Source organism: Hemitrygon akajei, chromosome 7, assembly GCF_048418815.1.
Source record: "Hemitrygon akajei chromosome 7, sHemAka1.3, whole genome shotgun sequence".
NCBI lineage: Eukaryota > Metazoa > Chordata > Chondrichthyes > Myliobatiformes > Dasyatidae > Hemitrygon > Hemitrygon akajei.
In genome coordinates, this window is record NC_133130.1 from 72,380,684 (window position 1) to 72,395,208 (window position 14,525).

Below are 14,525 nucleotides of genomic sequence, written 5' to 3' on the forward strand. Positions count from 1 at the left end.
GAAAAATTTGGCTAATTAGGTAGCCACTTTATTAGGCTAAAATGTACTGGTCTTTGTTGCAATTAAATGACATCCACCATTTTTAAATAGGCACTTGAATAGGCGAGGGCTAATGAGGGCAGATGGGAACAGTGTGGATGGGTAAAAAGTCAGTTTGGGTGGGGTGCACTCAAGGGCTTGTACCTCTACTATACTACTCTGACTAGGATCTTTTTGCAAAAGTACTTTGGTGAGTTGCTGAATTAGTTGTTTAATGAAGGAGACTAAAAGGGAAGCAATGTTTTTAACTCATAGGGATGGACAGCACTGAGGTAATAGTTTCACTTCCCTTACTGTGAGTGGTATTGCAGAAGAATAACTCTCAGTGCAAGCCTTCTGAAAATAACTTTCCTCCATGTGCTTAATTTACATAATTTCACCAAATTTTCGACTTCCAAAAAAAATCCCTTTTAATTTTGCAAGAATAATTTGGGACAGCAATTATCATCCAGGAAATTTTGATTCTAAACATTTGCTGATTATTTTCTTCACCATTTTCTGGTCTGGTCTCCTTAGCACACACACACACATTCTGTTGGAAGGTTAAATCGCCTCCTAATGGGTGGGTGTGTGGGGGAAATTGGGATTGATGTAAATGGATGTTGACAGTTAACATGGATTTGGTGAGACACAGGGTCTTTTCCACACTATACAAGCTATTTTATTTCTACTCTGCTGGAGTAGTTAAAACAATGCATAACTTCAGTGAGGGTACACAGCTGATGGACAACAACTTTTGTATTCTGGGTTAACAGCTGGTTGTTCACAGTGGTTTGGTGATATCCATTTCAAGGTCATTAAGGTTGTAAGCTGATAAAAGTTGAACTGGGATAACATGACTTCTTGTCCAGAACTTTTATCACTGATGTGGATTCTGAATGGAATGTTGGTGGCTTGCAACATGTTCTCTTAATACAAATTGTAATATCTTGTTGCATGCTTTAAACAACTTGTTAATCATGATTAGTAGATCAAATAATTCCCATGAAGAGCAGCTCTCGAAACAAACATCCTTTAAGCAAAAATAGTTAATAGGAGAAACCTACCAGGTTAGGCAACATTTTTGAATGCTGACACAATAAGACAGAGAAGCAGAATTAGGCCATTCCGTCCATTTAGTCTACTCCACCGTTTCATCATGACTGATTTATTTTTCCCTTAACCCCATTCTCCTCCCTGTGACCTTTTATTAATAAAGAACCTTTCAACCTCTGCTTTAATTGTTCCCAATTACCCGGCTTCTGCAGCTCTCTGTTGTGGTGAATTCCACACAATCACCATCCTCAGTCTGAAGATATTTCTCATCTCATAAAAGGGGCATCTTTTTATTCTGAATCTGTCTTCTCTCATCCTAGGTGCTTCCACTATGGGAAAGAAGCGAGGTTTATGCGGAGCAGCTAGTGTTAGAATGGTCAGGCTTTGGATCAACGGGCTCCTTCTGTGAGATGTGAGACCTAATGGTCTCCCTTATATCTACATCCATCTGGGAGACTGAAAACTTTATAGACGAGTCCTACTGAGGTGGTCACACCCAGAGTGCAGGCTTCAGATAGGAGACGAGTGATCGCCAGGAGAAGTAAGGGGAGTAAGCAGGGTTCCCCTGTGGCCATTCCCCTCAGCAACATTTACCCCTTTGGATACTGCTTGGGAGGGGGGGGGGGCGGGGTGGTGACCTCACACAGCAGCAGCCAGGCCAGTGGTACTGTGTTCAGCTCTGAGTGAAGGGTAAACTTGATAGTTAGGAGAATGTACAACAGGTTCTGTGGACACGAAAGAGAAGCCAGGATGGTGTGTTGCCTCCAGGTGCTAGGGTCCAGGATGTTTCAGAGCGGTTGCAAATTATTCTCACGAGGGAGAGTGAGCAACCAGAGGTTGTGGTGCACATTGATGACAATGACAAAGGTAGAGGGGGGAAGAGGTCCTGCGCAGTGAGTATAGGGAGTTAGAGAGGAGGTAAAGAGCAGGACCTCTAAGGTAATAATCTCTGCACTACTCCCAGTATCCCATGCTAGTCGGGTCAGGAATAGGATGATCATACAGATGAATGAGTAGCTGAGGAAGCAGTGCAGGGGGCAGGGTTTCAGATTTCTGGATCATTGGGATCTCTTCTGGAAAAGGTGTGACCGGTTCAAAAAAGATGGGTTACACCTGTCCCTGAGGGGGACTATTAACTTTGTGGGCAGGTTTATTTGAGTTGTGAAGGTTTTAAACCATCATACCATGGTGGGGTTTTATGCCATAGATCCCAACCATTAACCAAGGGCTTTGTAAACCCTGGGTTGGGAATTGCTGGTTTAAACTAAGTTGGCAGGGGGTGGGGAACTGGAGTGATAGGGCAAAACAGTGCTTAGTGAAACTGAGGAAGGATGAGCAGATGATAGGGTAAAATTGCAGTCAGTAGGATGAGTTGAAGTGTAAAATGGGGGCAAAATCAAAATGGGTGATGAACACAAGACTGAAGGTGTTGAATGCACGCAGTATACAGAGTAAGGAAGATGATCTTGTAACATAGAGATCAGCAGGTATGATTTGGGGATCAGAGTCATGACTGAAAGAAAATCATAGTTGGGAGCTTAACATCTAAGGATACATATTGTATTGAAAGTACAAGCAGGTAGGCAGAGGCGGTGGGGTAGCTCTGATTTAAAAAAAAAAAAGAAATCAATTCCTTAGAAAGAGGTGACATGAGATCAGAAGGTGTAGAATCCTTGTGGGAAGAGTTTTATAAAAGAAACAAGGGTAAAAGGATGTTGTTGGGAGTTATGTATAGGCCTCCACGGAGTAGCCAGGATGTGGGATATAAATTTCAATGTGAAATAGAAAAGGCATATAGTAAGGCAATGTTACGATAGTATTGGGGGATTTCAGTATGCAGGTAGACTGCGAAAATCAGATTGGTGCTGGATCTTAAGAGGTGAAATTTGTAGAATGGCTATGAGATGGCTTTTTAGTGCAGCTTATGGTTGAGCCCACTAACGGAAAGGCAATTCTGGATTGAGTGTTGTGTAATGAACCAGATTTGATTAGGGAGCTTAAGGTAAAGGAACGTTTGGGAGGCAGTGATCTTAATATGATAGAATTTACCTTGTACTTCGAGAGGAAAAAGCTAAAGTCAGATATTACACTGGAGTAAAGGGAATTAGAGGCATGAGGGAGAAGCTGGCAAAAGTTGATTGGAAGGGGACACTAGCAGGGATGATGGCAGAACAGCACTGGCTGGAGTTTCGGGGGCAATTCGGATGACACAGGATAGATTCATCTCAAAGATGAACTATTCTCAAAGGAGGGTAGGATAACTTGCTGATAAGGGAAGTCAACGAGAGCATAATAATATAGCAAAATTAATGGGATGATTGGGAATTTTTAAAAAACAAACAGAAGGCAACTTTAAAAAAAACCGTAAGGAGACAATTGATGAAATATGAAGGCAATCTAGCCAATAATTTCAAGGACGATACCAAAAGGTTTTTCAGGTATATATAAAGAGTAAAGGGGAGTTGAGAGTGGATATTGGACCACTGGAAAATGACTGTGGAGAGGCAGTAATGGGGACAAGGAAGAGGTGGATGAACTTAAGTATTTTGCATTAATCTTAACTTTGGAAGATACTTGCAATATGGCAGTAATTTGAGAGTGTCAGGGCAAAAGTGAGTATAGTTGCTATTACTAAGGAAAAGGTGCTTGGGAAGGTGAAACATCTGAAGGTAGATGAATCACCTTTACCAGATGGACTGCGTCCCAGAGCTCTGAAAGTGGTAGCTGAATTGGATTGTGGAGGCATTGGTAATGGTCTTTCAAGAATCACTAGATTCTGGAATGGTTCTGGAGGACTGGAAAATTGCAAATATTACTCCACTCTTTAAGAAAGGAAAGAGGCAGAAAAAAGATTATAGGCCAGTTAGCCTGATTTCAATGGTTGGAAAGATGTTGGAGTCTTTCGTGGTACTTGGAGGCACATGATATAGTAGGCCAGAGTTAGCATGAATTCCTTAGAGGCAAGTGTTGCCTGAGAGATACAGTTGATGGTTTTCTGGCCAAGTTTGCAGATGATGCAAAGATAGGTGGGAGGGGAAGATAGTGTCAAGTGTGGAGTCTGGGGAGGACTTGGACAATTTGGGAGAATGAGCAGACAAGTGGCAAGTGGAATTTAGTGTTGGCTATGGTCATGCACTTTGGTATAAGGATTAAAGGCATAGACTATTTTCTAAATGGAGAGAGAATTTTAAAATGAGAGGCGCAAAGGGACTTGAGAGTTCTTGTGCAGGATTCCCTAAAGCTGGGGTTCTCAACCTGGGGTCCATGGACCCCTTGCTTTATGGTATTAGTCCATGGCATTAAAAAGTTGGGAACCCCTGCCCTAAAGGTTAAATTGCAGGCTGAGTTGGTGGTAAGAAAGACAAATGCAATGTTAGCATTAATTTTGAGAGGACTAGAATATAAAAGCAAGGAAGTTATGCTGAGCAACACACACAAAATGTTGGAGGAACTCAGCAGGCCAAGCAACATCTACGGAAAAGAGTATTGTCAACATTTTGGGCAGAGATCCTGTGGCAGGACTGGCGAAGGGTTTCAGCCTGAAACATTGACAACCCTCTTTTCCATAGATGCTGCCTGACCTGCTGAGTTCCTCCGGCATTTTGTGTGTGTTGCTTGGATTTCCAGCATCTGCAGATTTTCTCTCGTTTGTGATTGGATGTTATGATGAGGCATTGGTCAGACCACACGGAGTATTGTGTGCAGTTTTGGGCCCCTTATCTATGAAAAGATGTGCTGGCAGTGTAAAGGGTCCAGAGGAGGTTCACATGGATGATTCCAGGAATGAAAGGGTTATCATACCAGGCTCTGGGTCTGCACTTGCTGGAGTTCAGAAGGGTGACGGGGGATCTTATTGAAATGTTGAAAGGCCTAAGAAAGTAGATGTGGAAAGGATGTTTCCCATGGTGGGAGAGTCTAGGACAAGAGGGTATAGCCTCAGGATAGAGGGGTGCCCTCTCACAACAGAGATGCAGAGAAATTTCTTTAGCCAAAGGGTGGTGAATTTGTGGAATTTGTTGCCGTATGCGGCTGTGGAGGCCAGGTTGTTGGGTGTATTGAAGGCAGAGATTGATAGGTTCTTGATTGGATATGGCAGCAAAGGTTGCGGGGAGATGGCCGGGAACTGAGGTTGAAGAGGAAAGAAAGGATCAGCCATGATTGAATGGCGGAGCAGACTTGATGGGCCAGATGGCCTAATTCTGCTGCTATGTCTTGTGGTCTGAAAGGGTTAATGTATGATGGCTCTGGCTTGTATTCACTGAAGTTTAGAAGAATGACCTATTGAGAAAGGCCTGTCAGAATGGATGTGGAGAGGATGTTTCCTTTAGTGGGTGAGTCTAGAGCTAGAGAGCACAGCCTCAGAATAGAGGGATGTCCACTTAGAACTGATTTGAGGAAGAATTTTTTAGCCAGAGGGTGGTGAGTCTATGGAATTCATTGCCACAGATGGCTGTACAAGCCAAGTCATTGGGTATATTTAAGGCAGATGTTGATAGGTTCTTGATTAATCAGGGCATCAAAAGTTATGAGGAGAAGACAGAAGAATAGGGTTGAGAGAGATAATAAATCAGCCATGATAGAATGGTAGACTCAATGGGCCAAATTCTGCTCCAATACCTTATATCCTCTCCATATCCACTCTATTCAGGCCTTTCATTATCCCCCTTCCTCCATCCACATCGCTTCACCTGTCACCTTCTGACTTGTCCTCCTTTCCCTATCCCCACCTTCTTATTCTGGCATCTTCCACTTTTTCCAGGCCTGATGAAAGATCTTTGCCTGAAACTTTGACTATTTATTCATTTCCATAGATGCTGCCTGATTTGTTGAGTTATTCTAACATTTCTGTTCCACTAGCATTGCTTTTAATATTCAGTAAATTTCAGAGATTTCCCCCTTTCTCCATCTTTCTAAACTCCAGTGAATTCATTTCCAGAACCATCAAATTCTCCCTATAAGAGTGACTACAATAATCTCTGCCCCCTAAATCTCTTGAGTTTCTGGCATGCTGTTATGTTTCCACAGTGAAGACTGACAAGCTTTTATTCGGTCTGTCTGCCATTTCTTTGCTCCCTATGAACAATTCTCCAGCATTATTTTCCAGCAGTAAGATGTCCACTCTTCCTTTTCTTTATTCTTTATATATCCTCCTATTATTGGCTAGTTTACTTTCACATTTCATCCTCTAGCTCCTTGCCAATTCTCCTGATATTTCATGTCCTCTCTTTTGCTTTTATGCGGCTGTTGACTCCCTCTTGTCAGCCACAGTGATCTCATCATCCCTTTAGATTGGTGCTTATTCTTTGGATGAAATGATCCTGCTTTGCTAATTACTTCCAGAAACTCTTGGCCATTGCTATTCCACTGTCATCCCTTCCAATTAACATTGGTCGCCTCCTCTCTCATGTTTCTGTAGTAATACTAGTACATCCCCTCCCACAAGCATTGTCACACATTCCTACACCCACACAGCATCCAACAATGTTCGATGGAACCACAAAACAAGAACAGCAAAACAAGCCCCACTCGCCCCTGCCCCCAGCCCTCGCACCCCCCCCCCCCCCCAATAGACAGGCCTACGATCCCAGTACTGGCTGCCTCTAGTCCTTAGCCCCGGGCTCTCAGCCATCAGCACTCAGTTCCTGGCCCAGACTTGGATGCATCAGGCTGCTGACCTCTGGACTGATTTCCCAACTTCACCCTTCCATCTTTGGTCATCTACCTTTGACCTTTGGCTTAGTCCTCCGGACTTTGCTGACCTCTGGGTATCGAACACAAGACTGGTCACTGGTTTGACCTTTGGGTCTTGGCTTCCAGACTTGCATGGAGCTACGACCCCAGTGACCAGCCCTCATGACCCTCGCCCATATTGACCTCCACTCCGGGACTTGTTTATCTGGAGATCGCTAGTCTCCACAGCACCTGATGACTCAACTTCAGGGATCACTACTTGGATCTTCCTACTTGCAGTCACACCCTCTTGTCCCTGACCATAAACTGGATTTGAAACAGTTAATCTAATAGGTTTCAAAGGTATATTTAATGTCAGAGAAATGTATACAATATACATCCTTGCTTTTTCTTTGCAACCATCCATGAAAACAAAGGAGTTCCCCCGAAGAATGAAGACAGATAAATGTTAGAACCCCAACTCCCCTCCCTCCTGTGTGTAAGTGGCAGCAAGCAACAATCCCCCTCCCCCCACTGGTAAAAATAAAAGCATCAACACCTGCCACCGAGCACTCAAATGTGCAGCAAAGACACAGACTTGCAGTACTCCAAAGACTGCGCGTTCACCTGGTATTTGAGATACCACTGTGTGTGTGTGTCTCTCTCTCTCCCCCTCCCCCTCCCCTTAATAAGGGAGAAAGTAATGTCTGTTTCACAGTGAGAGGAGAGACATAACAAATAACTCATTGGTTTAAGATGTTAAAAATCCGTTGCATTGCTTTATCTGAGCTCTGTGCCCAAAGATCTCGGGTCTCTGGGCACACAGCCTTGGGTCTTCCATCTCCCACAACACACTAATCTCCTGCCTGGATACCGACCTCTGATTCTCTCTCCCTCCCCCCGCCTCCCCATCTCCAGAGCCACAAAATCAAGGATCTCCGAAGGTGTGCAAAGTTCTTAGGCTGTGCCCTTGGTGTGCTGAATAATGGCTGGTTGTGAAACCCTGAGAGCAGGTCCCATTCCCACAAAGAACAGTAGTCAGTGTGTAACTCCAGGTCATGATCTTCAAAAGAACCCTGAAAAGGAAAAATAGAGATATTAAAGATGGAAATAGGAGTGATTGCCTTCTGAAATATCTGGGTAACTCTTCTCGCTAATGTCTCGCCATGTTTGAAGCCTGAGTTCCTCAAGCAACCAACACTTGTTGGTCATCATTTTGAGTTGAGACCCTGCCTTATATATTTTACTCCAGATTACAGACACTCCTCTTAAATAACCCTTTACAATTCTTTCATGGTGTCCATTCAGGATATATGTCAGAGATTGAATTTTATTACACAGTTGCTAAATTAGTTATAACCGGTGGTTGTAGTGGGGATAAGCTCCCACTACACGATCTATTAAATGATTGTAATGGTGTGCATTTCAAATAACCTCTAACAACCAAGTCCAGCTCCTAGCCTCCTAGCCTTCATGTGTGGCTTAGCTACTAAGGCCAGCAGAACTATTTCTACTGACAGGAGAGAGGACAAAAGTGAGTTAACTGGCACCAGTTGTTTCAGGCAGATGGGGTTTGTCAGCTGTGGTTGGCAGCTCATCAGAGGAAAACTCTGATCTCAAACCTCAGCTGCCTTGCGGCTATACCCACTCACAGAGGAGGCTTCAGGAGTAAACCCTGAAGGGAAAAAAACTGCAGCTTGAGTCCCTAAGGCAGTCCTAGTTGAGGTCATTGCTGACTGGCAACTCCAGCGACGCAGCTGGTGCCAAACTGCTGTTTATGTGAATTCATCAGCTGCGTGGAGAGGGGAAGCTTGCTACATGAGCAACAGCTTGCTCTCTGTATCATACTGCCCTGACTTGTGTGTTATGCAGACAGCTGGGACGCATTATCCAAGGTCAACCCGACCCATGAAGGGCCTCAATTTAGTTTAACACTTGATTTGCATTTTCCCACCAAACATTTTTTAATGCCTTCAAAACAAAACTGATATGAGTGAAAATAAAAATGCTTTCTCTTTTTTTCCCCCCCCTTCAGGGTGAATGGGTGTCAATGGGTGTGATTTCTGATGGAAATACATATGGTATCCCTGAAGACCTGGTCTATTCTTTCCCAGTAAAAATCAAGGTAAACACACGATTGTTTTTCTTTCTTGAACTAGCACAAGTAAGGTAATAACAGACAAGTTCATACTCAAAAATGAGCTTTATTAGTCACATGTAAATTGAAATCATAATGAAATGCATCAAGGACGTGCTTGGGGCAAATGTTGTCTTGCTTCTGGCATCACCATAGCATGACCACAATATTTTTCAAGTATGAAAAGATACCAAAGCACCCGGAGGAAACTTGTGCAGACATGGAGAGAGCTTACAGACAGTGAAGGAAATTGAAGTGTGAAGTGTTATCCTAACTGCTACACACTGTGCCGCCCTTACAAGTATGATGTATTAAATATAGGTTATTCATTTTGATATTCACGAATTGCTTGTGTTTATTCCAGAATAAAACTTGGTCTATTGTCAACTGTTTGCCAATCAACGACTTCGCCTGCGAAAAGATGAAAGCCACTGCTGATGAACTTGTATCAGAGAGAGATACAGCCATCGAGTTCCTAAAAAGTGCTTAAAATCATTGCTCATCAAAATATTCTGCAGTTAAAGTAATATGTCAAGTTATTGGGTCTGTTGAATCAATAAAAAACATTTAATCGTGATTATCATCTATACTGTAACAGTTAAACTCCTATTACTGGTATGTATAAGGAAGTTTTTCCATATATTAAAATCTAAACTTCCAAACAACTTTTTGCTTTTTTTTATTCCTTGAGCAATTTGTCAGCCTTTTTCTCACTGTTGATTTTTCTCAAAATTTTTAAGGCTTGGATGGGTACTAAGCAATACTTGATACAAATATTTTATAGTTGGGTCAGAAGATTGGACAGCATATTAAAAGAAAAACGATGACAAAGAATTAGTTTAAAAAAATAGAGTACATAATAAAGGTAAAATAGTTTCTCAGGTATTTCAGAAAGAAAAGTTACTGAAGTGTGTATCGGTGCAAAAATAGTCTGGGAGAATTAATAATGGACTGTGGCTAATAAATTGCATGTGTTATTGCTTAAGTGATTTTAGAATGGGAAGAGTTAGTGCTCAAAGTGATGTGTGTTTCTGGTAGTGTAATTACTAAAAATGAGCATTTCAATTCAGCAAGTAAGTAGGAAGTCAAATGGTATATGGCTGCCTTTGCAAAATGATGTTAAACGGTCATTGTAGTGATGCCAGGTATGATGTTTTTTAAAGTTAGCCCATCCCAAAGGTGATGAGACTAGTGTTGGATTATCAAACACTACATTTGTACATTGCTATTAAGTTTTTCAAAATCAAACATTTCATTATCCTTTTAATCAAAATAGCTTGACTTGGAAGCATCAATTATGTTGTTGCTGAACTAATTGAAGAGAGGTTTTGAGACAAAATAACTCCAGAATAAAACTAGAACGTTAGAAAATCTCAAGTGATGGATTTATTTCCATTGAGCAATAGTGAAGATGTTTGATTTCTAGGTTAAATATTTTGTTCAATTCTTTCAAGATAAATAGTGTCTTTTAAGAGACCTCATGGATAGGTACATGGAGCTTACAAAAACAGAGGGCTATGGGTGACCCTAGGTAACTTATAAAGTACAGTACATGTTCGGCACAGCATTGTGGGCTGAAAGGCATGCATTGTGCTGTAGGTTTTCTGTTTCTAGTTCTAGCTAAGGGATTTTCTCTAGGAATCTCAAGATTCTTAGTATCTATTAATACCAATGACTCGTGTCTGAGTTCTCATTTATAATAGTGTACTAATAACAGCATGCTGCAGAGGGAGAGAGAAATTTTAATGTTTCAAGTTGTTGATCCTTCAGGTTACTGATCTGTAAAGGTTACTATTTCTTTCCTTGCATGTGCTCCTGACTTGTGTACACCCAATGTACACCCAACATTCCCGATGCTAAAATTTGCATTTTGATTGGTGTTTCCCATTCAATGGCAATCAGTCACATCTGTCACACAAGAATCATAGTTTTATTCTTTGACAGGTGATTATATGTAATCAAAAAAACTCATCTGCAATTTTTTCTCTGAACAATATCCAAATAAAATGCATATATTAAGAATACTAACCCAAAAGATGATGGGTACAACTGGGCAACTCTGGCAAAGGCTGATGACAGTGGTCTCCGTTAGACTATCATCTACTTGAACAAGGAGTGATAGTACCATTTACAGATGGGAGAAGCTATGCTTTCATAATCATTCTTACAGTATATTAAGTTGTCTGTTTTGAGTACAGCTGTTACCTAGGTTGCAAGTTCCCAGTTTTTCAACCCATACTTAAAACTGAGCATTTAGAGGACTGGCAGGGTGGATTTGCCAGCTGATGTATGGCTGCAGGTATCTTCTGCCATGTAAAAACTTAGCTTGCAGCAATGTCTGAATGGCTGAATTAAACCCCAATTTAATTCAGTCTTAAATTGACTAGTGCACATTGTCCTTGGTTTTATCCTTTATTTAAATATGTGGCCAAGTTGTTGTCTTTATGACTTGCAAACTGGGTTATGATCATTTCTCAGAAACAGAACCCCTCCTGTAACCTGGATAACACCTATAAATTGATGATTGCCAAACCTCATCAAGTTGCAGTCTGCATTCAGCCCCTTAGCTGACATGAAATAGACTTTTTATGGTGCATGGTCATAATGAGATAGATTGTGAGGTCAAAATCCATTATTCTTGTACTAGTCTTTTAATGATGGGATAGAAACGGCCATTGAACCTGGTGGTAAATGATTTCAGAATATTGTATTTTTTATCTCCTGGGAGGGAGAGAAGAGAGAATACCCACTATGGACTGAGTCTGTGATCATGCTGGTTGCAAGAAATGAAGACAGTCCATGGAAGAGAGGCTGGTGACTGTGATGTGCTGAGCTGTGCCACAACTCTGCAGTTTCCTGTGGTCTTGGACAGAGCAATTGCCATACTGTTATGCTTTCTATTGGTTGATCAATTAAAAATTGGTGAGGATCAGAGGAGGCATGCTAAATTTCTTTAGCTATTTGAAGAAGTAGAGGCACTGGTGAGATTTCTTGGCCAAGGCTTCAGCATGACTGAATCAGGACTGGCTATCATTGATGTTCATTCCTAGGATCTTGAAACTCTAATTCCTTTTTACCTCAGTACCATTGGTACAAACAGGACCATATGCACAGCCCACCCTTCCTGAAGTTGATGAGCAGCTTTTCCGCTAACATTCAGAAAAAGGTTGACATGACACTATGCCACTACTCTAGTTCCTTCCTGTACTTTGACTAATTATTTGAAATATGACCCACTATAGAGATATCATCTGCAAACCTAAGAGTTAGAGCAGAATCTGGCCGTGTAGCATGTAGCAGAATCTTGCATATAAGAATGGTGTCAAGAAAACAACCTCTCTCTCAATGTCGCAATAACAAAGGAGCTGGTTGTGGATTACAGGAGGAACGGAGATGGGCTAACCCCTATAAGTTCCTCAGCATCCACATCACTGAGGACCTCACATGGTTTGTACACACCAGCTGTGTGGTGAAAAAGGCACAACAGAGCTTCTTTCACCTCAGATGGTTGAGGAAGTTTGGTATGAGCCCCCAAATCCTAAGAACTTTCTACAGGGGCACAATTGAAAGCATCCTGACTGGCTGCATCACTGCCTGGTATTGGAAATGTACCTCCCTTACTCACAGGACTCTGCAGAGAGCGGTGCAACAGCCCAGCACATCTGTAGTTGTGAACTTATGATTCAGGACATTTACAAGGACTGGTGTGTATAAAGGGCCCATAGGATCATGGGGACCTGAGTCACTCCAACCACACAATCTATTCCTGCTGCTACCATCCAGGAAACAGTACCACAGCATAAAAGTCAGGACTAACAGGATCCAGGATGGCTTCTTCCACCAGGCCATCAGACTGATTAACTCACACTGATTTGAGTGTACTCTGTATTACATTGATTTCTATTTATTATAAATTACTATGATTGCACATTTGGATGGAGACATAACGTATAGATTTTTACTCATGTATGTGGAGGATCTAAGAAATAACGTCAATTCAGTTCAATAGAGTCGGGGCTGAGGACACATCCTTGTGGGGAGCTAATGTTGAGAATAATCCTGGTGGAGTTATTGCTGCCCATTCTTACCAATTGCTTTTACTGGTCAGGAAATCAAGGATCCAGTTGTAAAGGGAGGTATTGAGTCTCAGTTTTAAAAGTTAATTTGGAATTATAGTACTGAAGGCAGAGCTGTAGTCTATAAACAATAGTCTAACATGAATGTTTTTACTGTCCAGATGCTCCAAAGATGGGTTTAGAGCTTGGGAGATGGTATCTGCCATAGACCTGTTTCAGTGAATTGCAGTGGGTTGAGGTTGTCTGGAAGGCTGAGGTTAATGTGTGCCTCTCGATACACTTCAGAATCAGAATCTGATTTAATATCACTGGCATATGTAATGAAACTTGTTGATTTGCACCATCAGTACATTGCAATACATAATTTTTCAAACAAATTATAATAAATGTGTACTACATAAAAGATCAGTAAGTAGTGCAAAAAGATACTGTATAAAGAAAAAAGGTAGTGTTCATGGGTTCAATGTTTATATGTCTATTCAGAAATATGATGGCAGAAGGGAAGAAACTTAAGTGAAATGTTGAATATGTGTCTTCAGGTTCCTGTACCTCCACCTTAATGGTAATAATGAAGAAAGCATATCCTGGATGACGGGAGTCCTTAATGATGGCTACTGCCTTCCTGAGGCATTGCTTTTTGAAGGTGGCCAGTGCTGGGGAGACTAGTGCCCATGATGATGCTGGCAGAGTTTAAAACTTTCTGCAGCTTTTTATGATCTTCTGTGGTGGTCCCTGCATACCACATGGAGATGCAACCAGTTATAATGCTCTCCAAGGTATATCTAGAAATTTGCTAGAGTCTTTGGTGACATACCAAGTCTCTTCAAACTGCTAAAGGAATGTAGCCACTGTCATGCCTTCTTTGTAATTGTTGGATCCAGGATAGATCTGAAGAGATGTTGACACCCAGGAACTTGAAACTGCTCATCCTTTCCACTGCTGATCCCTTAATGAGGACTGGTGAGTGTTCCATCAACTTCCCCTTCCTGAAGTCCACAATCAGTTCCTTGGTCTTTTTGATATTGAGTGCAAGGTGGTGGTGGTGACACCACTCAACCAGCTGACATATCTCACTCAAGTAAGCCTCCTCATCACTATCTGAAATTCTGCCAACAATAGTTGTGTCATCAGCAAGATTATAGATGGTGCTTGAGCTATGCCTAGTCAGTCATGTGTAGGAGAGAGCAGAGCAATAGGCTAAGCATGAATCCTTGAGGTGCACCAGTGTTGACTGTCAGGAGGAGATGTTATTTCCAATCCACACAGACTGTGGTCTCTCGGTGAGGAAGTCAAGGATCTAGTTGCAGAGGGAGGTAAAGAGGCCCAGGTTTTGGAGGTTGTTGATTAGAACTGAGAGTATGATTGTGTTGAATGCTGAGCTGTAATCAATAAGCAGCAGTCTGATGTAGGTATTGCTATTGTCCAAGTGATCCAAGGCTGAGTGGAGAACCGGTGAGACTGCATCTGTTTTAGACCTATTGTGGCAATAGGCAAATTGCAGTGGGTCCAGGTCCTTGCTTAGGCAGGAGTTTGGCTAATACCAATCTCTTAAGTAATTTCATCACAGT

General features: G+C 41.9%; 1 protein-coding gene across 1 annotated transcript in view; it reads left to right on the top strand.

The window, feature by feature from the left end:
- The window catches only part of mdh1ab (malate dehydrogenase 1Ab, NAD (soluble)), a 36,803-nt gene extending 27,257 nt beyond the window's left edge, over positions 1-9,546 (top strand). Inside the window, exons 8-9 of the mRNA XM_073051204.1 lie at positions 8,780-8,869; positions 9,246-9,546. Of these exons, the coding sequence (XP_072907305.1) occupies positions 8,780-8,869; positions 9,246-9,371 (216 nt within the window). The 3' untranslated portion in view covers positions 9,372-9,546. The remainder of the gene's footprint in view (positions 1-8,779; positions 8,870-9,245) is intronic.
- Positions 9,547-14,525: the final 4,979 nt, after the last annotated feature.